This window comes from Hemitrygon akajei, chromosome 4 (assembly GCF_048418815.1).
Source record: "Hemitrygon akajei chromosome 4, sHemAka1.3, whole genome shotgun sequence".
NCBI lineage: Eukaryota > Metazoa > Chordata > Chondrichthyes > Myliobatiformes > Dasyatidae > Hemitrygon > Hemitrygon akajei.
This window is the reverse complement of record NC_133127.1, coordinates 6,621,775-6,645,815: the sequence shown is the minus strand read 5'-3', so window position 1 is coordinate 6,645,815 and position 24,041 is coordinate 6,621,775. Positions and strand designations below refer to the sequence as shown.

Sequence of the window (24,041 nt, the reverse complement as noted above, 5' to 3'; positions counted from 1 at the left end):
AACGTTTTCCGCCAGGGTCAGTCACACACTCTGACAGTATGTACGTTTGTAACAGCCTTACAGAACATTGGTCTCTGTGGGAAGCCAGAGGGTCTGTTTCAGCTGACGGAAAGCCCCTTCCATCTGCTGCCTTATTACAGTATCCGAGAGGAGGCAAAAGGAAAAGAACACGGAGTCATAAAAATGAAAGCCCGCTCTAAATTATCCAGAGGGGAATACGAAGACTTGGTGAAGTTGGTGAAGCAAAGTGCTTTAAATGGGCAGGAATGGCAGCCGCAGATTGGGGAGATGGGAAGGCAGGATGAACAACAGGTTCAGGTTATGGATTTAACCGGGGAGCAGAAGAAAGATAAAAGAAATTTTAAAATAGTAGAAGGAGCAGGGTCAGAAATGTACAAAGAGCACAAAGATGTTAAGGACGAAGTAGTCCTGTGGTCCCAGAGGGAGGAAGAAATCAAGTGATCCACTGGTACCATGATTGACGGGGACACCAGGGGAGCAAAAGGACCCTGGAAAAGATAAAAGAGGTGTGTTGGTAGCCTAGGATGTTGGTGGAGCACTGTGTCAAGATTTGTTTGATCTGTGCTCAATATAATCCTGACGGAGATGTAACGATAGATCCCTCCGGCATTCCAGACCAGTGGAAGGGCCTTGGACTAATTTGCAGATAGATTATGTTGGTCCCTTGCCACCCTCCCCAGGAGGGTACAAATACATTCCTGTAGTGGCAGACTCTTTAACCTACTCTTTGAAAAGAGTTCATTATCGAGTCAAGTCAAGTCACTTTTTACTGTCATTTCGACCACAGGTACAGTACACGGTAAAAATGAGACAACATTTTTCAGGACCATGGTGCTACATGAAACAATACAAAAACTACACTGAACTACGTAAACCAACACAAAAAACTACACTAGACTACAGACCTACCCAGGACTGCATAAAGTGCACAAAACAGTGCAGGCATTACAATAAATAATAAACAAGACAATAGGCACAGGAGAGGGCAGTAAGCTGATATCAGTCCAGTCTCTGGGTATTGAGGAGTCTGATGGCTTCGGGGAAGAAACTGTTACATAATCTGGTCGTGTGAGCCTGAATGCTCCGGTGCCTTTTCCCAGACAGCAGGAGGGAGAAGAGTTTGTATGAGGGGTGCATGGGGTCCTGCATAATGCTGTTTCATTTGTGGATGCAGCATGTAGTGTATTTCCGAACCAGGCAGTGATGCAGCTGCTCAGGATGCTCTCAATACAACCCGTGTAGAATGTGATGAGGATGGGGGGTGGGAGATGGACTTTCCTCAGCCTTCACAGAAAGTAGAGACACTGCTGGGCTTTCTTTGCTATGGAGCTGGTGTTGAGGGACCAGGTGAGATTCTCCACCAGGTGAACTCCAAGAAGTTTGGTGCTCTTAATGATCTCTACTGAGGAGCCGTCGATGTTCAATGGGGAGTGGTCGCTCCGTGCCCTCCTGAAGTCAACAACCATCTCTTCTGTTTTGTTCACATTCAGAGACAGGTTGTTGGCTCTGCACCAGTCCGTTAGCGGCTGCACCTCCTCTCTGTATGCTCACTCAACATTCTTGCTGATGCAAATTATCTGAGAAGACTTGGATATCCTAAAGCAACCAACCAACACATGCTATTTTTATGAATTGTACAAGGAAAGGGATAGATTTATCAAGATATCATCAAAAGGGAAAACCACTGGGTTTGTCCAGAAGAGATGACAAGACAGAAACTTCTGAATTGTGGCTTCAGTACTTATGAGAATTGTCAATTCTGCCTGTAAATAATGAGTTTTTCTGCAATATGCTTTGGTGGGAGCCATGAGTTATAACAAGAGATAGAAACAGTGTCCTTTGGAGAGTCAGAATGTTGCAATTGGGAGTGTGATTTTAGATTTGACTGAGTAATCTCATGATTGCTACCCGTGCCACGTGCTAGTGAAGCCAGAACTAAGAAAGTAATACAGTTTACTATGTGGCGAAAGAGTTGATGTAGGAGGGAGGGCATAAGAGTTTTGGATTATTGGGCTCTGTTCCGGGGAAGGTGGAACCTGTGCAGAAGGGACAGTTTGCTCCTGAACTGGAGGGGGCTACTATCCTAGTGGGAAGGTTTGTTAATGCTGAAGGGTGGGGTTTAAACTAGAATTGCAGGGGGATGGGAACCAGAGTGCCAGAACAGTTTGTGGAGACAAATGCTGGGAAGAACTCAGACATAGTTAGGAATCAAAAGGTTGAGCATGGTGTGATTAGTGTCCTGAACGACATCTATTTCAGTGCAAGAAGTATCGTAGGAAAGGCAGATGATAGTGCTGAAGGTGAGGAAGCTGCTTTTCAAACAGAGGCAACGTGTAGTGAGGAGAGGCTGTTGATGGGGTAAAATTGCAGTCAACAGGATGAGTTGCAACATAAAAGGTGGATAAAATCGAAAAGGGTGAATACAGGACTGATGGTGTTGTATTTGAATGTGTGGAGTATATGGAATAAAGTAGATGAACTTGCTGCACATTTGCAGATTGGCAGCTATGATGTTGTAGGTATAACTGAATCATAGCTGAAAGATTATAGCTGGGAGCTTAATGTCCAACAACACACATTGTATCAAAAGGACTGGCAGGAGTCAGAGGGAGCGGCATTGCTCTGTCGGTAAGAAATGAAATCAAATCATTAGAAAGAGGTGACATAGGGTCGGAAGGTGTTGAATCATTGTGAAGGAATTGCAAGGGTAAAAAGGGTCTGATGGGAGTTCTATACAGACCCCCAAACAAAAGTAAGGAAGTGGTCTACAAGTTACAGCAGGAAATAGAAAATGCATACCAAAAGTCAATATTACAATTGGGGGATTTCAATATGCAGGTAGATTGGGAAAATCAGGTTGGTGCTGGATTCAACAAGGGGTAATTTCTAGAGTGCCTATGAGATGGCTTTTCAAGAGCAGATTGTGGTTGAGTCCACGAGATGATCAGCTATTCTGGATTAGGTATTGTGCAATGAACCAGAATTCACTAGAGAGCTTAAGGTAAAAGAACCCTTCGGGGAAAGTGATCATATTATGATTGAATTCACCCAGAAATTTGAGATGGAGAAGCTAAAGTCAGATATATCAGGATTACAGTGGAGTAAAGAGAAGTACTGAGGCAAGAGAGAGGAGTTGGCCTGAATTGATTTGAAAAAAAAAACACTGGCAGGGATGATGGCAGAGCACCAATGGCTGGAATTTCTGGAAGCAATTCCGAAGGCACAGGAAATAGACATCCCAAAGAAGTATTTTAAAGGTGGCAAATAAGAAAAGTCAAAGCCAACATAAAAGCCAAAGAGAGGGCATACAATAGAGCAAAGATTCCTGGGAAGTTAGAGGATTGGAAAGCTTTTAAAAGCCAACAGAAGGCAACTAAAAAAAGTAATTAAAAAGATAAAGATGGGATACAAAATTAAGATAACCAATAATATTAAAGGGGACCCCAAAACTTTCTTCAGATACATGAAGTGTAAGAGAGGTGAGTGTGGATATCAGACAACTGGAAAACGATACTGGAGAGACTGTAATGGGGGAGCAACAGAAAATGATACTGGAGAGACTGTAATGGGGGGAGCAACAGAAAATGATACTGGAGAGACTGTAATGGGGGTGCAACAGAAAATGATACTGGAGAGACTGTAATGGGGGGAGCAACAGAAAACGATACTGGAGAGGCAGTAATGGGGGGAGCAACAGAAAACGATACTGGAGAGACTGTAATGGGGGGAGCAACAGAAAACAATACTGGAGAGACTGTAATGGGGGGAGCAACAGAAAATGATACTGGAGAGGCAGTAATGGGGGGGGAAGCAACAAAATGACAGATGAACTGAAAAAGTATTTTGCATCAGTCTTCACGGTGAAGACATCAGCAGTACGGTGGAAGTTCCGGGTGTCAGAAGGTACGAAGTATATGAAGGTACCATACTGGAGAGAAGGTTCTTGAGAAACTGAAAGGTCTGAAGGTAGATAAGTCACCTGTAACAGATGGTGTACACCCCAGAGTTCTGAAAGAGGTGGCTGAAGAGATTGTGGAGCAGATAATGGCCTAATTCTGTTCCTAAATCCAATGGTCTTATGGATTTCTTTCCAAGGTTGCGTGGAGCACAAGAGCAACACCAGTGGTCCCAGTAGCCAAGTCAGTATCTGTTGTGATTTTAAGGTTACCATCATCCCAGTACTGAACATAGATCAATAACCTCAAGCCTGATAAAGAATATCTTTGCAAACCTTTCTGGAGGAAAACACTTCAGCAAAGTGGACTTAGCTGAGGCCGACCTACAGATGGAGATGGAAGAAGAGTCCAAAGTGTTTCTCACCATAAACACTCACGAAAGGCTTTTCACTATAATACACTTATTTTTGGAGTTGTCTCTGCACCTGCAGTGACAGAAAACTATGGACCAGGTGTTGCAAGGCTGCCCAGGCTCTCAGTGTTACCTGGATGACATCACTGTTACCTGTGAGGATGACAAGGAGCATCTCCAAAACCTCAGGACAGTGTTAAAAAGATTAGAAGGTTCTGGGCTCAGAGCATAACATGGCGAGTGTGAATTCTTTAAACCGAGCATCACTTACTGTGGTCACACCATTGATGCACAAGGATTACACAAATGTGCTGAGAAAATTCAAGCAGTGGTGGATGCCCCAAGGCCAAAGGATATATACACACTTGCAGTCCTTTTTAGGATTTGTCAATTACTGTAACAGGTTCCTGCCAAATCTGGCTACTGTGCTCCACCCAGTGAACTCATCACTGCAGATCAGGAAGAAATGGCAATGGACAAGGCCGTGTGAGATGGCTTTCAAAAAGGTAAAGGAAATGGTGACATCAGACACTGTACTAACACATTATAATCCACATCGTCAGTGAAGCTTGCCTGTAGCAACTTGTCTGATCTATAGGTAGAGTCATATCACACGTTATGAGCGATGGACAGGAATGACAAATAGCCTTTGAATATGTTCCTTTACCACTGCACAGGAAAATTACACACAGATTGACAGAGAGGCCTTGAGTCTGGTTTGGGGCATAAAACATTTCAATCTGTACTTGTACAGGAGAGAATTTACCCTCGTTACTGATCATCAACCACCAGTGTCCATTTTCAATCCACGGAAGGGTGCTTCACTAACAGCAGCAGCAACAGAGATGGGCTCAGTTTCTTGGAGGACACGATTACAAGACTGAATTCAAGAGGATGACTAGTCATGGAAATGCTGATGGACTGTCCCGTTTACCCTTGGATAAGGAAGTATCGGAAAAATTTACTGAGAAATCCACTCCTCTTGACATATTCTCCCTAATGCAAATCAAAAGTCTCCCTATTACGACAGAGATGACCCAAAGTGAAACTAGAAATGACCCCACACTGTCTCAGGTTTACATGGTCACACAAAATGTCTGGAATGTGCAGCAGCAATCTACTACCCCCATTTTCACCAGTGCCGGCCTGAACCTGCCCTTGTCAGGGTTTGCCTCATGTAGGGATGGAGAGTTGTTGTACCATCCAAGGTGAGAGCTGAAATGTTGGAGGAACTACCTGCCTGTCATCCAGGTGTGGTTAAAATTAAAGTGTTGGCTTGATGCTTTGTCTGGTGGCCTGGGACAGATCAGCAGATTGACCAGCTTTCTATGCACTGTATGGGATGCCAACATGTCCAGAAGATGCCAAGAGCGGCACTGCCATCCCTGCATTGCCCTGGCAGAGGATTCATGTGGATCTTACCAGACCATTCATGGGCACAGATTTCTTGGTCGTAGTGGATGCAGCTACAAATTGGTCTGGAGTGTTCCCAGTCATCTCCACTACAGCTTCACCCACTGTTGGTCTATTGAGAAGTCTCTTCACAAGGACTGGTGTTCCAGAACACTTAGTCAGTGACAGTGGACCACAGTTTGTGGGGAAAGTGTTGCTTTGCGGGCAGTGGATGAGCCAGGAGCAGAGTGAAGGCTTAAGGTCTTGGCTTAGGTGGAACTGGGCGAGGCAAGGTAGGTTTAGTTTTCAGTTTTTCCTGTTATTGAGGAAAAGGAGAAGTATGACTGTGAGGGCAGCTTGTTGTTCTCGGTGTCGGATGTGGGAGGTCCTGGAGTCTCCTAGCCTCCCGGACGTCTTCATCTGCGCCAGGTGCACCGAGCGCAGCTCCTAAGGGACCATGTTAGGCAACTGGAGCTGCAGCTCGATGACCTTCGTCTGGTCAGGGAGAGTGAGGAGTTGATAGAGAGGAGTTACAGGCAAGTGGTCACACCGGGGCCATGGGAGGTAGACAAGTGGGTCACGGTTAGGAGGGGGAAGGGGAAGAGTCAGGTACAAGACAGTACCTCAGTGGCTGTACCCCTTGGCAATAAGTACTCCTGTTTGGTTACTGTTGGGGGGACAGCCTGCCTGGGGGAAGCAACAGTAGCTGTGCCTTTAGCATAGAGTCTGGTCCTGTAGCTCAGAAGGGTAGGGAAAGGAAGAGGAAGGCAGTAGTGATAGGGGACTCGATAGTTAGGGGGTCAGACAGGCAACAGGATGGTAGTTTGCCTCCCTGGTGCCAGGGTTCGGGATGTTTCTGATCGCGTCCAAGATATCCTGAAGTGGGAGGGTGAGGAGCCAGAGGTCGTGGTACATATAGGTACCAATGACATAGGCAGGAAAAGGGAAGAGTTCCTGAAAGGAGAATATAGGGAGTTAGGAAGGCAGTTGAGAAGAAGGACCACAAAGGTAGTAATCTCGGGATTACTGCCTGTGCCATGCGACAGTGAAAGTAGGAATGGAATGAGGTGGAGGATAAATGTGTGGCTGAGGGATTGGAGCAAGGGGCAGGGATTCAAGTTTCTGGATCATTGGGACCTCTTTTGGGGCAGGTGTGACCTATACAAAAAGGACGGGTTACACTTGAATCATAGGGGGACCAATATCCTGGTGAGGAGATTTGCGAAGGCTACTGGGGAGACTTTAAATTAGAATGGTTGGGGGGGGGGGGTGGGAATCCAATTGAAGAGACCAGGAGAGAGGAGGTTATGTTCACCAATACAGAAAGCTAGTAGACAGTGTGTGAGAGAGGATAGGCAGGTGACAGAGAAGGGGCGGATTCAGAATGAAGATGTAGGGGAGAAGGAAGAAAAAGATAATAAAGTTGTTTGCACCATTAGGGATAAATGGAGAGTAAGAGGTGGAGAGTTTCTAAATGCATCTATTTTAATGCTAGGAGCATTGTAAGAAAGGTGGATGAGCTTAGAGCATGGATTGATACCTGGAAATATGATGTAGTTATCAGTGAAACATGGTTGCAGGAGGGGTGTGATTGGCAACTAATTATTCCTGGATTTTGTTGCTTCAGGTGTGATAGAATTGGAGGGGCAAGAGGAGGAGGTGTTGCATTGCTTGTCAGAGAAAATATTACAGCGGTGCTTTGGCAGGACAGATTAGAGGGCTCGTCTAGGGAGGTTGTTTGGGTGGAATTGAGAAATGGGAAAGGTGTAGTAACACTTATAGGGGTGTATTATAGACCATCTAATGGGGAGCAAGAATTGGAGGAGCAAATTTGCAAGGAGATAGCAGATATTTGTAGTAAGCACAAGGTTGTGATTGTGGGAGATTTTAATTTTCCACACATAGACTGGGAAGCCCATTCTGTAAAAGGGCTGGATGGTTTGGAGTTTGTAAAATGTGTGCAGGATAGTTTTTTGCAGCAATACCTAGAAGTACCAACTAGAGAAGGGGCCGTGTTGGATATCCTATTAGGGAGTGAGTTAGGTCAGGTGAAGGAGGGAGGTGGTGTTGGGGAGCACTTCGGGTCCAGTGATCACAATGACATTAGTTTCAATATAATTATAGAGAAGGATAGGACTGGACCCAGGGTTGAGATTTTTGATTGGAGAAAGACTAACTTTGAGGAGATGCAAAAGGATTTAGAAGGAGTGGATTGGGACAATTTGTTTAATGGGAAGGATGTAATAGAGAAATGGAGGTCATTTAAAGGTGAAATTTTGAGGGTACAGAATCTTTATGTTCCTGTTAGGTTGAAAGGAAAGGTTTAAAGTTTGAGAGAGGCATGGTTTTCAAGGGGTATTGGAAACTTGGTTCAGAAAAAGAGAGAGATCTACAATAGATATAGGCAGCATGGAGTAAATGAGGTTCTTGAAGAACATAAAGAATGCAAAAAAGAATCTTAAGAAAGAAATAAGAAAAGCTAAAAGAAGATATGAGGTTGCTTTGGCAAGTAAGGTGAAAATAAATCCAAAGGGTTTCTACAGTTATATTAATAGCAAAAGGATAGTGAGGGATAAAATTGGTCCCTTAGAGAATCAGAGTGGACAGCTAGGTGCAGAGCCGAAAGAGATGGGGGAGATTTTGAACAATTTCTTTTCTTCAGTATTCACTAAGGAGAAGGATATTGAATTGTGTAAGGTAAGGGAAACAAGTAGGGTAGATATGGAAATTATGATGATTAAAGAAGAGGAAGTACTGGCGCTTTTAAAGAATCTAAAAGTGGATAAATCTCCAGGTCCTGACAGGATGTTCCCTAGGACCTTGAGGGAGGTTAGTGTAGAAATAGCAGGGGCTCTGACAGAAATATTTCAAATGTCATTAGAAAAGGGGATGGTGCCGGAGGATTGGAGTATTGCTCATGTGGTTCCATTATTTAAAAAGGGTTCTAAGAGTAAACCTAGCAATTATAGGCCTGTCAGTTTGACGTCAGTGGTGGGTAAATTAATGGAAAGTATTCTTAGAGATGGTATATATAATTACCTTGATAGACAGGGACTGATTAGGAACAGTCAGCATGGATTTGTGCGTGGAAGGTCATGTTTGACAAATCTTATTGAATTTTTTGAAGAGGTTACGAGGAAAGTTGACGAGTGTAAAGCAGTGGATGTTGTCTATATGGACTTCAGTAAAGCCTTTGACAAGTCTCCACAGGGAAGGTTAGTTAGGAAGGTTCAATTGTTAGGTATTAATATTGAAGTAGTAAAATGGATTCAACAGTGGCTGGATGGGAGATGCCAGAGAGTAGTGGTGGATAACTGTTTGTCAGGTTGGAGGCCAGTGACTAGTGGTGTGCCTCAGGGATCTGTACTAGGTCCAACGTTGTTTGTCATATACATTAATGATCTGGATGATGGGGTGCTAAATTGGATTAGTAAGTATGCAGATGATACTAAGATAGGTGGCGTTGTGGATAATGAAGTAGGTTTCCAAAGCTTGCAGAGAGACTTAGGCCAGTTAGAAGAGTGGGCTGAAAGATGGCAGATGGAGTTTAATGCTGATAAGTGTGAGGTGCTACATTTTGGTAGGACTAATCAAAATAAGACATACATGGTAAATGGTAGGGCAGTGAAGAATGCAGTAGAACAGAGTGATCTAGAAATAATGGTGCATAGTTCCCTGAAGGTGGAATCTCATGTGGATAGGGTGTGAAGAAAGCTTTTGGTATGCTGGGCTTTATAAATCACAGTGGATGCTGCTAAAAAGAGAGACATAAGGGAGAGCCATTCAAAATGCTAATAAGAGAGAGATAACGAGAGAGAGAGAGAGATAACGAGAGAGAGAGAGATACATAATTCAGTATTTTGGCATCTGCAGTGATACCGCCACGGACACTTTGCTTTGAATATGAATTGCTCATTAACACTTCTGCTGAGACAAAAGGAAGCGGTGAAGTTTGATGGACAGGTGATACCCCATCAGGGGGGGATAAAATAGCGGGTTTGCTAAGACACCGCAGACATTCCACGAGACCTGAAGAGAGCATTGTGCCCCCACAAGTTGGTGGGAGTTTAAAGGACCAATTCGCGGGAATCGGTCAGAGGCTCACAGGGTGTAAAGGTACGACCGGTGGGGACCTGTTGTGTGTCCACCCTTGGCTGGGTGACGGGTTCACCAGGGAAGAACGGTCGCATCTAGAATGGAGGGGTCACAGTCGGTGACCACAACGAGACAACGATTGCATTTGGAATGGAGGGGTCACACTCAGTGACCACAACAGGACAAGAAGACAATGGAAGGTTTGCCTGAAATCTCAGCTGTATCTCTCACTCTCTCTCTCCCCCCCCCCCAACGGTACCACAACAACTACCTTGAACTACTCTAAACTGAACTGAACTCTGCTTCACTTGAAGACTGATCATTTACCCCTAGACTTCGATAGAGCTTGGCTGATTCCTATATGTGTATATTATCATTGCTAACCTGTTACATTTATATCCTTGCCTTTAGTGTACCGTTGGCGCGTGGCCTAGTGGGTAAGGCATCGGACTAGTAACCTGAAGGTCACTGGTTCGAGCCTCAGCTGAGGCAGCGTGTGTGTGTCCTTGAGCAAGGCATTTAACCACACATTGCTCTGCGACGTCACCGGTGCCAAGCTGCCTAGTGCCCTTCCCTTGGACAACATCGGTGGCGTGGAGAGGAGAAGGCCTGCAGCTGGGCAACTGCCGGTCTCCCATACAACCCTGCCCAGGCCCGCACCCTGGAAACCTTCCAAGGCGCAAATCCATGGTCTCATGAGACTGACGGATGCCTATATAGTGTACTAATAAACTTCATTAGTTTCTAGTAATTACCATTTCTGCTGGCTTGACAACATAAGTGGGGCAAAATTGAAGGCAAAATCCCGGACAGGTTGAATTGATTGGGTTAAATTCCCGTATCTGAAAAAAAACAAAAAGGGCAAACAGCAGAAATGGAGATTGAGAAATTTCTACAGGCGCCAACCTTGGAGGCATTAGAGGAAGCCAAGAAATCAGACTTGGTGAGTGTTGCAAAAGGGCTGAATCTTTTGAAGGGGAAGCAGTCAATGAGGAGATCGGAGATACAAAGAACCATCGTTGAGCATTATGTGTCTAAGAATGTGTTTCCCGAAGGGGACCTGGAAGTGGTGTCTATAGGCAAACCTGGTGGGGCTGCGGTTCAGCTGCAGATGGAAAAATTAAGGCTCGAGCATGAGTTACGAGTAAAACAGCTGGAAAGGGAGGAGAGAGAAAAGGCGTGAGAAAGGGAGGAGAGAGAGAGAAGGCGTGAGAAAGGGAGGAGAGAGAGAAGGCGCGAGAAAGGGAGTTTGAGCTGGAGAAGTTAAAGATAATGCGAGAGGGGGCCGAATGCCGGACCTAGGTGGAGGGCTCAAGGCGACCCAGGAGGTTAAGTTGGTTCCCCCATTTGAGGAGACCGATGTTGATCGGTACTTTCTACATTTCGAAAAGGTCGCTGTAAGTCAGGACTGGCCGAGGGATAAGTGGGCTGTTTTACTCCAGAGTGTGCTTAAGGGGAAGGCTCAGCAAGCTTACTCAGCGTTGTCAGCAGAAGATGCAAAGAAGTATGATGTGGTATACTCGGGATCTATGAGTTGGTCCCGGAGGCATACCGGCAAAGGTTCCGGAACGTGAGGAAACTCGTATTTAGAGTTTGCCCGTGAGATGCAAGTATATTGTGAGCGTTGGTGTGCCTCGAAAGGGGTCACTGGGGATTATAACAAACTGCTACAGCTAATGCTGATTGAGCAGTTTAAAGGTTGTGTCCCTGAAGGTATGCAAACCAATCTAGATGAGAAAGAGGCAGAAACCTTAGCCGCGACTGCTAAGTTAGCGGATGAGTACGCGTTAACACACAAGGCAAAGTTTACCCCGAGTAAGAGCTACCAGAAGGGTAGTAGAGAGGGTGGAGAAAGTCCGCCGGCTGAGTCAGAGAGTAAGCCGGGGACTAGTGAGAAGGGTAAGGAAGACGGGAAACAGTCTGGCAGGAGGTCTCCTAGTTTTGTGTGCTTTAATTGTGGGAAGGCCGGTCATATTGTGTCCAGGTGCTTTGCTCCGAAGGAGGAGACAAGGAAAGGCTGTGTTAAGCTGGTTGAAATGCCGTTAAAAGCAGAGGAACTAAACCGAGTTCAGGAGGGATGTGAGAAATTCCTTTCAACCGGGTTGGTATCTGTGGCGGAGGGGTCACCCCCAGTGCCAGTAAGAATCTGGAGAGATACTGGGGCTTTTCAGTCCTTAATCCTAAACAGAGTGTTGGAATTCAATAGTGAGACAGATACTGGTGACGTGAACGTGATAGGAGGGGTTGGAAAAGGGACCGAGGCCGTACCGTTACATAAAGTGTTTTTGACGTGTGATTTGGATTCCGGACCAGTCACGATAGGGGTACGGTCTGCACTCCCGATACCCGAGGTAGATGTCTTGCTCGGGAACGACCTGGCAGGTTGGGACGTGTACCCAGCAGTGAAGCTGACTAGCAAGCCTGCCCGGACTGAGGACCTGCCCATAGTTTCTGAAGTTAATCCCGCCTGCGCAGTAACTCGAAGCATGGCCAGAAAAGCGGCAGAGACAGGCGCCAGTTTAAAGGAGTCCAGCGTTGATTTGCGGGGTACGTGACATTACTATGACAGAACATGCAGGTTTGTGAATGGTGGGGTCTGTGTCTGCGCTTAGCGATTGGAGCTGATTACTGGTTTGGTAACTGATTTTGGACAAAGAGCCACAAATTACCAGTTGTCATTTGTGGAAGAGAACAATTATAATGGATGCTTAATGCTTAATCAACCAAATGCTTAATTAACCAATGTAGAGTCTATATGGGATTATTGAAATATTGCTTTAATATTAAATGCAGCACATGGAAGTATAGGACCAGAGGGCACAGCCTCAGAACAGATGGATATCCATTCAGAACAGATATGAAGGGGAAATTCTTTAAGCAGAGGGTGGTGAATCTGCAGAATTCATTGCCTGAGATGACTGTGGAGACAATTGCTGGGTATGTTTAAAGTGGAGGTTGATAGATTCTTGATTAGTAAGAAGTGAAAGGTTACGGGAGAAGGTAGGAGAATGGGTTTGAGAGGAATAATAATTCCACCATGATGGAATGCCAGAACAGATTCAATGACTTCATTCTGTACCTGTGCCTCCTCGTCTTATGAAAGCAAAACTATAGTTGGTAAATATTAATCTAATGTATATGCATTATTAATCTTAGGTATTGAGCAAGATCCTAAAGTAATACCACTCATCAGTACAGGCCAGGGAGCATGCGGATGGTGGGAAGTTATTGGAAGGCTACACTGATTTTCTGGAGTATGTCTGTATTTCCACAGGTACAGGTTCTGGGTGGTTGGGTGGAGATACATCTCTACCAAAGGAGCTGTAAGGTGCTCCTGCCCTCCGCTAGTCAGCAGGTCACCCTAGGGCAAAGTGTAGCAACTAATTAGAGCCCCCAATCATGGTCACATGAACCCATGGGAGCAGGTGGTGGATGGTTGTATGAAACATTGGTGCTTATCACCAGTCCTGGTCATGTGACCACTGGCACCAGGCAGACAATCTCTGAAGGGTATTGATAATGGCTAGGGTCACCTGTCTTGTAAAGACTCTGCCCAGAAGAAGGCAATGGCAAATCACTTCTACAGAAAGAAATGCCAAGAACAATCATGGTCTTGGGACCATGATCACCAACATCAAATGACATGGCACACAATGATAACAAGTTCTGAAATGTTGACCTTTTGTGAACACAGCAAGGTCACAGCAGTCTGAGAGAGATCCTATAGACTAGGGAGGATGCAGTCAGTGGAAAGTTATTGGAAGGATAATTGATATTCTGGAGTATGTCTGTATTTCCACATGTACAAGTTCTGAAATGTTGACCTTTTGTGAACACAGCAAGGTCACAGCAGCCAGTTGTATCTCCAGCCTTGAATCATTAGATAATGTGAATGTAAAAACTCCCCCTGGTCCCGAGTGACGAGGATCTTGTTCACTCCCTGCTTCCGGCCTCTCTCCCACATACTGAATCTCCAACACATCTCCTTTAAACTCCACCCCCACCCCACCTGAATGTTCGTCCTCTTGGATTGGACTGTTGTATTTTGACTCACGTTTAACTCGACAGTTCCATGGCTTTCTGATCACAAAGTGAACTTCACTGGTGAACCCTATTCCCAGTTAAACACATCACATGATAGAACATACCAGACGATGACTGACCAATAACTGTTGTCTTTATTGATCAGGATTTGTTCAAGGAGTAATTACACAGTTCAAACGTTAACTATTTAGTTACACATCTCTTTAGTTTACTTTCACAACTTCTGAACCCCCCCGCCCCTGTTCAGGTGTTCCCCACCCCAGATGAACCTGGCCAGGGTTCACCGTGAGTTCCTCTCCGAGTCCCTGACTCAGGGTCTTCTTCACTGGTTGCTCTCCGGAGTCAGTGCTGTCGGTGATCTTGTCCGGCACCTTTTTATACGTTTCTTCCCAAAGCTCTCAGACATTCAGATTTATTCATCAGATCTACATTGAAACATACGGTGAAATGTGTGTTTGCATTCACAACCAACACACCGAAGGATGTGCTGGAGGCAGTTCACAAACGTCACCAGACTTTCTGGTGCCAAGATAGCAAACCCAATGTTCAGCAGGAAAATACAACCGGCAGCAGCAACAATAACAGCAAAACAAGCCCCTTTTCCACATCCGACCCCTCCCCTTCACACACACAGGCAGCTTTTCTTTGGTCCCAGACTCTGACTTACAGATATTGGTCCTCCAGCCTCAGTCCCTGGCATGGACTCACAGACATTGTCCCTCGATCTCCAGACAGGGCAACCCTGGGGATTCTACCTTCAGGCCTTGATCTCAGGACCCACCAGTTTTGCTGTTTGATCTTTAGACGTCACTCTACAGTCTTGTCCACATCTGAACTTCAACCTTGGGCCATGCCCCCTGGTTTTTCCATCCTCTGGGTATTGACCCCACTTATCACAGGATTTGACCTTTGGGTCTCCTCCTGCCATGATGGACTACAACCCAAGACTCACTGACTGGGATTGCTAACCTCCATCCTCACTGCCTGCCAAACTGACCTTCGATTGTGGAGTGCTCTGACCTGGATTCTGAATACCAGCTCTGCTCCGTGTCCCTAAACCCTAACCCCCAATTCCCCATCTGCCCCCCCAAAAAACAAACGCTAAAAAAAACCCAAGAAGCAAAACAGAATCATCTGAGTCTGAGCCACGACCTCGACAGAGATCACAGCTCAGCGTCATTTGATTGGTGAGAGATCCCGTCCCTCTCCTCAGGAGAATGTTTCTTGAACTCCTCCCAGCATCATATCTCTAACTCTCTCTCACACGCCTCCTATCCCCTCCCATCTCTACCCTTCGCCCTCTCCACACTCCACCCTCCACTGTCCCTACTCCCCCTTCCAACTCCCCATTGCATCTCCCTGTTCCCCTCCCTCTTCCCCTCCCTCTTCCCAGGTAGCCTCATTCACAAGGCCTGGAGTTATGGGATCTGAAACATGGCTGCCTGAATTCAGAATTGTCTTGCACACAGAAGGCAGAGGGTGGGAGGTGAGGGAGGGTATTCTGCCTGGAGATCCCTGACCAGTGGTGTTGTGGGAGCCCTGCTCTTGGTCATTTTTATAAAGAACTTGGATGAGGAAGTGGATGGACTTTTGCAGATGACATGAAGATTGGTGGAGGTATGGATAGTGCAGGAGGTTGCTGTAGGTTACAACGGGACATTGACAGGGTGCAGAGCAGGGCTGAGAAGAGGCAGATGGACTTCAATCCAGAAAAGTGTCAAGTGATTCATTTCGAAAGTTCGAACTTCAAGGCAGAATACAGAGTTATTGGCAGCATTCAGAGCAGTGTCAAGGAACAGAGGAATCTTGGGGTCCATATCCAAAGTTGCTGTGAGATAACTGGGTAAGTGGGAGGCCTTCAAAGGAGAAATTTTGAGAGTGCAGAGTTTGTATGTTCCTGTCAGGGTTAAAGGCAAAATGAATAAGAACAAGGAACCTTGGTTCTCGAGGGATATTGGAACTCTGATAAAGAAGAAGAGAGAGATGTATAACATGTATGGGCAACAGGGAGGAAATAAGATGCTTGAGGAGAATAACAAAAGTAAGAAAATACTTAAGATAGAAATCAGGAGGGCTAAAAGAAGACACGAGGTTGCTTTGGCAGTCAGGGTGAAGGATAATCCTAAGAGCTTCTACAGGTATGTTAAGAGCAAAAGGATAGTAAGGGATAAAATTGGTCCTCTTGAAGATCAGAGTGGTCGGCTATGTATGGAACCAAAAGAAATGGGAGAGATATTAAATGCGTTTTTTTGCATCTGTATTTACTAAGGAAACTAGAATGGAGTCTATGGAAACAAGGCAAACAAGTAGGGAGGTCATGGAACTTATACAGATTAAAGAGGAGGAGGTATTTGCTGTCTTGAGGCAAATCAGAGTAGATAAATCCCCAGGACTGGACAGGGTATTCCCTCGGACCTTGAGGGAGACTAGTGTTGAAATTGCAGGAGCCCTGGCAGAAATATTTAAAATGTTGATATCCATGGGTCAGGTGCCGAAGGATTGGAGGATAGCTCATGTAGTTCCGTTGTTTAAAAAAGGCTCAAAAAGTAAGCTGGGAAATTATAGGTTGGTAAGTTTGACATCGGTAGTAGGTAAATTATTGGAAGGAATACTAAGAGGTAGGATCTACGAGTATTTGGATAGACAGGGACTTATTAGAAAAAGTCAGCATGGCTTTGTGCATGGTAGGTCATGTTTAACCAATCTATTAGAGTTTTTCAAGGAAGTTACCAGGAAAGTGGATGAAGGGAAGGTAGTGGATGTTGTATATATGGACTTCAGTAAGGCCTTTGACAAGGTCCCGCATGGGAGGTTAGTTAGGAAGATTCATTCGCTAGGTATACATGGTGAGGTAGTAAATTGGATTAGACATTGGCTCAATGGAAGAAGCCAGAGAGTGGTAGTGGAGGATTGCTACTCTGAGTGGAGGCTTGTGACTAGTGGTGTGCCACAGGGATCAGTGCTGGGTCCATTGTTATTTGTCATCTATATCAATGATCTGGATGATAATGTGGTAAATTGGATCAGAAAATTTGCTAATGATACAAAGATTGGAGGTGTAGTGGACAGTGAAGGTGGTTTTCAAAGCTTGCAGAGGGATTTGGACCAGTTGGAGGAATGGGCAGAAAAATGGCAGATGGAGTTTAATGCGGACAAGTGTGAGGTATTGCACTTCGGAAGGTCAAACCAAGGTAGAACATACAAGGTAAATGGTAGGACACTGAGGAGTGCAGTAGAACAAAGGGATCTGGGAGTACAGATACATAATTCCCTAAAAGTGGCATCACAAGTAGATAGGGTCGTAAAGAGAGCTTTTGGTACATTGGCCTTTATAAATCAAAGTATTGAGTATAAGAGTTGGAATGTAATGGTGAGGTTGTATAAGACATTGGTGAGACTGAATTTGGAGTATTGTGTGCAGTTTTGGTCACCTAATTACAGGAAGGATATTAATAAGGTTGAAAGAGTGCAGAGAAGGTTTACAAGGATGTTGCTGGGACTTGAGAAACTGAGTTACAGAGAAAGGTTGAATAGGTTAGGACTCTATTCCCTGGAGTATAGAAGAATGAGGGGTGATTTGATAGAGGTGTATCAAATTATGATGGGTATAGATAGAGTGAATGCAAGCAGGCTTTTTCTACTGAGGCTAGGGAAGAAAAAACCAGAGGTCATGGGTTAAGGGTAAAGAAGGAAAAGTTTAAAGGGAACATTGGGGGGGGGGGGTCTTCTTCACACAGAGAGTGGTGGGAGTGTGGAATTAGCTGCCAGATGAGGTGATGAATGCAGGCTCACTTTTGACATTTAAGAAGAACTTGGACAGGTATATGGATGAGAGGGGTTTGGAGGGATATGACCCAGGTACAGGTCAGTGGGACTAGGCAGAAAAATGGTTCGGCACAGCCAAGAAGGGCCAAAAGGCCTGTTTCTGTGCTGTAATGTTCTATGGTTCTATGGGTCCTTAAGAAGCTGTATGGTGTGTTGGCTTTTATTCATCAAGATATTGAGTCGAATAGCCACAAGATTATGTTGGAGCTTAGTAAACCCTGGTTCGACCACACTCGGAATATTATATTCAGTTCTGGTACCTCATTATAGGAAAGATGTGGAAGATTTGGAGAGGGAACTGAGGAGACTAACCAGGATGTTGCCTAGGTTAGAGAGCATGTTTTATGAGGACAGGTTTGTGTGAGGAAGGGCTTTTCTCTATGGAGACAATGAGGATGAGAGGTGATCTGATAAAGGTGTACGAGATAAGTACCAGAAACTTTTTCTCAGGGCATAAGTGGGTAATATGAGGGGGCATAACTCTAAAGTGTTGGGAGGAAATAGAGGAGAGGTAAGTTATTTTTATGGAGAGAGTGGTGGGTGTGTGGAACACATTCCTGGGGTGGTGGTAGAGGCAGATACATTGGGGGCATTTAATAGACTCTTAGACATGCAAATGGGTGATAGGGCAATGGAGGGATATGTGGGAGGGAGGGGTTAGATTGATCTTGGAGTTGTTTAAATAGTTGGCACAATCTCATGGGGAAAGGCCTGTACTGTGATACACTCTTCCATGTTCCAATGTTGAAGTTCCAGATAGTTGGGATGTTCCAGGATTTCCCAGAGTCTGGAATGGGCCCAGCTGATTGGAAAACTACAAATGTAAGGATCCCATTTCAGAAAGGATGGAGGTAGAAAGCAGGAAACTCGGTGTCTTGATGTCTGTCACTGGGAAAATGCTGAACACACACTGAAGGAACGATGACAAGGTGTTTAGAAAATCTCACACGGTCAGACAGAGTCAGTGACAATGAAAGAACTGCAGAGGCTGGAAATCTGGAAATGCTCAGCAGGTCAGGCAGCATCTGAGGGAGGAGAAACAGTGTGTGAGCAGAGTGCTTTATTCAATGTGCTGAAGGGAATGAGCTGCCTGCTGAAGCTGCTCAGTGATGTCTGCTGGGAACACACGGGTCTGCAGGGACTGGAATCCGGGATGAAAAACGAGCTGCTGGAACTCAGTGGGTCAGGTCAGCAGACCACAGACTCTCTGAACTCCTCCAGAGTGGAGGGAGAGAGGAAACAGTGAGCTACCAAACTGTTAGCCTGTCACTGGCATTCGGAGAAATGGTGGAATCTACAACGAAGGATGTGATATCAAGGTCGTTAGAAAATATTATGAGTGAGTCGAGTCAGCCTGGATTAATGAAATGGAAGTCACATTTGACTGGTCTTTCAGAGGTCTTTGGGGAAGTATCGAGTGAAGTCGTTCGGGGGGAACCAGTAGATGTGATGTATTAGGATTTTCGGCAGGTTATTGATGAGGTCTCTCACTGGAGGTTGGTGAACAAGTTCAGAGCACATGGAGTTGGGGAGAGAAGACGAGAGCACTTGGAACTGGGAGAGATTTCCAGCATGGACTGAACATTGGTTAATGTAGAGAAAGGAAATGGTAGAAAGGAATGTGTCCTTCTCACATGACTGGTCTGTGATCCGTAGGGTATTTCAGAGAGGGATCAGTGCTTGGGACCCAGTTATTCACAGTCAGTTATTTGTTTGAGGAGACCAAAAGCAATATTTCCAAGTTTACTGAAATGGGAATGTGAGTGGAGATGAGGGGCAAAGATTCTCCACCCTGGAGCTGTAGAGAGAGGCTCAGGGATTGGCTGGGCTCAACATAAGATCATCAGATTTCTGGGAATGAGAGGGATCTGGGATATCGGGATAAGGGTGGGAAATAGTGCTGATGGAGAACAGAGGGACATTGAAATAGAGAGCCATCATTGAAAGTGGCATCACAGGTAGATAGGGTCATAAAGAGAGTGTTTGGTGCATTGTCCTTCATAAACCAGGACACTGAGTATAGGAATTAGGATTTGAAAGTTGGACAACACTTTGGAGAGGCCTAATTTGGAGTATTGTGTGCAGTTCTGGTCATCTACCCACAGGAAAGATATTAATAGGCTTGAAAGAGAGCAGAGACAATTTACAAAGATGTTGCCAGGACTTGAGGACCTGAGATATGGGGAAAGGGTGAGTAAGTGAGGACTTTATTGACAATGAGGGCAAGACCATGAATGTAGGAATGAAGCATTCCTTCTGCTCTGCGAATTATTTTGATGATTTGTGATTGGATTTGAATTTGAACACACTGTGATTTACTCTGTCTAATCCTTCCGAGACAGAGAGTTTCCCTTTGTCTGTCTCTCACTGACTAACGCCATTTAAAGGGACATTTACCAAGACTGAATGTTTGTATTATATGTCTTGTTCATTTCTTCCCTCACCACCTCCCAGTCAATGTTCCAGCTTCCATCGATCTTTGCAGGCTTTGCTACGTATTCATCAGCAAACCGCTGATTGAAAGTGTAGAAAACCTTCTTCCAATAGGATGCTGCCTCTGCGGAAATTTCCCGTTGGATAATCCAGGATTTGTAGTAATCATTGACTGTTTGATATTCCTTGTAGGGATGCCATTCCAAATTTGTGTCTTTATTTCGGAATTTTCTATCACTTGCGACTGAAGCTGTGCAGATATCCATTACAAGATGTTCACTGTCTTTCCATCGACAGTTGTTGAGCCCTTCAGGTCTGTGCTGTTTACAGGAGTGTTGTGAGTGTACCGGGGTCTCTGAGTCACAGAAAACCCCACAGAAAGGACATTTCTTAGTACAATTGAATAACCCTTTGAACAACTCCTCCCTGGGTTTAATGGATAATTCTTCAATCTTTGCTTTGACATCCCAGCCTTTTACCTCACGGAGGAGTTTCTGCTCCACCTCTTCAATACATGGCAGAATGGCTTCTGCACATTTCTTGCCATCACTGCCACTCTGAAACAGAATGAGTTTCATCTCATCTTTGGGCATCGAGATTCTTCTGTTTAACTTTTCAACAAACATGTTTAGGAAGCTCTGAGCATTTCCAGCAAAGTTCTGCTTCACTGCATCCTGAACAATGTCCTTAGCTTGCCCAGTGATCTCTGTGATGATTTCTTTAGCCAGTCGGGTAAATGTGCTCTCTCCATCGCGTTCTGTCTCGCAGTGTTTAATAACTTGCTGATGGAGCCAGTCTTTGGCGAAATTCTCAATGTCTCTGATGTACTGGAGATATTCATCAAATCGATCTGTTTGTTTCAGGTGGACCAGGAGGGCCACAGTGAAGTTGTTGCGGAGACTGTACTTTCGCTCAGGGTCATGTTTTTTCGTATCGTCCACGATGTTCACGCTGAGAGTCTTGAGGGTGGCGTCTCGGAGAGCTGGCAAGAAACAATATTGTGTAAATCGTTCTGCTTGCCTCTGGTTCTCATCCTGCTCTGTGTAAATACCTTTGAAGAGATCAAAGTATTGACTTTTCATATTTTTTAGTCTTCTCCGTGGGTCATGGTTGTGGATAAACCTCCTGTGCATCTCCAGGAATCTTGGTACAGCGTAACCACACAGGTGAAGTTTAAACTCGGCGTTGAAAACCTCAGACATTGAAAAGTTTTGATGTGAAATATTGTAAGCTTTTTCCTCTATCATGTTCAAAAGTTCAATGCAATATTTGTTGTCATAATCCATGTCCTTTTTTGTGATATCAGTGATCCAATGTCTGCATTCATCCTCGATGAGCTTTGTAATCATTGCTGCTTGATTGAGATCTGATTGCAATCTGGATGGAATGAGTTTACTTGTACCCCATCTCCAATATGATGCATTGATGTGTTTCACTTCAATCTGAAAGTACTGGGTCCCCAGTTCACAGAGATTTTTACGTTTTAGCCTTTCATTAATCACTCTCCCTTGAGCTCTTATTGCCTCTCTGAGAAGATTTTCAACCTCCAGTTCAATCTTTCTTTCTCTGCAGGGCTGATACTCCAGCTGAGAGAGTGTATCTTCCCACATCGTTTCAAATTGATTTTTCAATTCCTGTTGACCCAACACCTGATTTGCTGCTTTACACTTCCGTAAAAGCTCCTTGACCTGTTCTCCAATCTTCCTGTGAAAGTTATTACAAATATCATCCACTCCCTGCAGTCCCACCCGTCTATTCACGGCATCTCTACATCTCTGCGTTGAATCGTGCTGAAGTCGGCTGCATAAACTGGAGATGCTGAGCTTAAATTCCTCTCTGTATTTCTCCATCAGATGCACGTTATCAGCCCCACTTTTATACAGAGCTTGTAGTTTATCCAGAGTGTCACCCTCCCTTTTGTTCATCTCTGTCCTCATCTCCCTCTCCAGATTACGGAGCAGTTCGGTGAGATCTCCTCTGGCATTGCTGATTCTGTTTTCAGCCTCATTTCCCCAGAAGTGACTGAATTTGCGGAGTTCCCACTCCCAGTCCTTGTACTTCATGGAGAGGTGGCTGTAAGCCTCTGCGACCAGACTGTTCTGGAAGCTGAAAATGAAATTTTCGTGTTTCACCTGCTCCCAAAGCCCAGCCATCCATTTGATAAAGTCGGGGATAGTGAAAGCTCTTTGGCTTTTGCTCCGTTGGATTAGACACTGAATTAGGTTCTTCTTCAGTTGGGAGACGTGTTCACTGTAGCCGGTGTTGACTGCAGCCATTGGGGGTGTACCATGCCACAGACCAGGGATGTACCAGTTGTCCTTGTCAGCATCATAGTCCATCACATCACGGAACGTTACTCGGTCTACCTTCTCCAGCTTTGCTGCAGCCTCTGTCATCTTATCCAGCTGCTCCAGGAGTTTCTGACGGCCTCTCAGATTCTGATTGTGCGCACTCACATCGCCGACGTTCTGGTAGACAAATATGCACTTTGGCCTTTTTCCTGTCTCCCTCATGCGGATTAAGGAATGAACAACAATCTGTAAAATATCTTTCATCTCTGACAGATTTTCCATCCCGATGTTTACCAACGTTAAGTTGCTTAATCCAACCACGAATGTTGCCAGCTCATTGTCGTGCTCGTAGCTGTCTGTCAGTGTTGTGAGTTCTGGGGCTCTCAGCCCCTCTGTGTCAATGACCAGGATGAACTCACAGCCCAGCTCCTCGGCCGGGCTCCCTGTGACTTTGATCAACTGCATGTAGGCCCCTCGAGTACATCGGCCGCTGCTCACAGCAAACCGCAAACAGAACATTGTGTTGAGGAGTGTGGACTTGCCCGTGCTCTGAACTCCGATCACCGTCAGCACAAACACTCGGCAAGCTCTTCCCACTTTGTTGGCCACTTCTGTGAGTACGGCAGTGATCCATGGAATGGGAACGTTGGAAACGTCTCCATCGATGAGTTCCAGTGGGAACCCTTCCAGCAACAGTTCAGCAGCAACACCTGGGAACTGTGACACCTCTGGGTGGATCTGTGTCCTTCGGGTGACGTTGTGTCGAATCACTTGAAGCTCATAAACCTGACCAAGTTCCCTCATGAAATGCTCAAGTCCCAGGGAACTATCAGACATCTTCTGATCCAACTCCTTCAGTTCCTTCACCTTCTGCTTTGAGTCTTTGCACAGTTCTTTATAAGTTCTACGCAATCCTGCCATAACTTCCCGTGATTTACTGTCCAGTTCCAGCTTCAGCCACTGTAGGAAAATGGCTCTGTCAACCCCACCATGACGGGTGAGGTGTTCAATGAACAGCCGCATCTCTTCCGACAGACTCTGTCTGAGCTGAGCTTCCCGGATTCTGTTCTTCTCCTGGTCCAGTTTGTGGTTATACACTACTGTGGTTCTGTCCCCACGGAGTTTCATCCGAGATTTCTCTTTTTCTACTTTAGACAACCCTTGCCAGGGCTCTCCATGAAAGGGCAAGACTCTCCTTTTATACCCAGTAATGTCTCCTGAATGAAGTCTGTCCAGTATTTTGGTCAGTTCCTTGGCTCGTTGTAATTCAGGTTGATGTTCATCGACCTCAATCCCACTTTCCATCGCAATGTCAGCCATTTTCTCCAGGCTCAGCAAGGTCTGGTCCCGGTCCCTCATTAGAATTACTTGTTTGATCTGAGAATAAACTATCTCTGCAAGATTAGCTTCATTTATGTTTGTCCGAACAATCCATTGTTGAGATTGTAACTTTAGATCTTTGAACAGATTCTTCACCTGCTCAGGGGTTATGTGTTGCTGATTGATGTATGTGTTGACTATGAGAAAGAGTTTTGCTGGTGACTGTGTGAGAGAGGTGAGGAATTCTCGTTCCTTCTCACCGATAACGTCAATGAAAATAAAGAGAGCAGCAGATACTTTTGCCAGAAACCG

At 45.2% G+C, this 24,041-nt stretch overlaps 1 protein-coding gene across 2 annotated transcripts in view; it reads right to left on the bottom strand.

Moving 5' to 3' along the window:
• LOC140726090 (interferon-induced very large GTPase 1-like) overlaps nt 1-24,041 on the bottom strand; it is a 93,809-nt gene that overhangs the window by 25,873 nt on the left and 43,895 nt on the right. Inside the window, exon 2 of one of the 2 annotated variants that reach the window (XM_073042028.1) lies at nt 14,130-23,696. The exons of the other annotated variant lie outside the window; for it this stretch is intronic. Within the exon in view, the coding sequence (XP_072898129.1) occupies nt 20,079-23,696 (3,618 nt within the window). The 3' untranslated portion in view covers nt 14,130-20,078. The remainder of the gene's footprint in view (nt 1-14,129; nt 23,697-24,041) is intronic. 2 annotated transcript variants of the gene reach the window in all.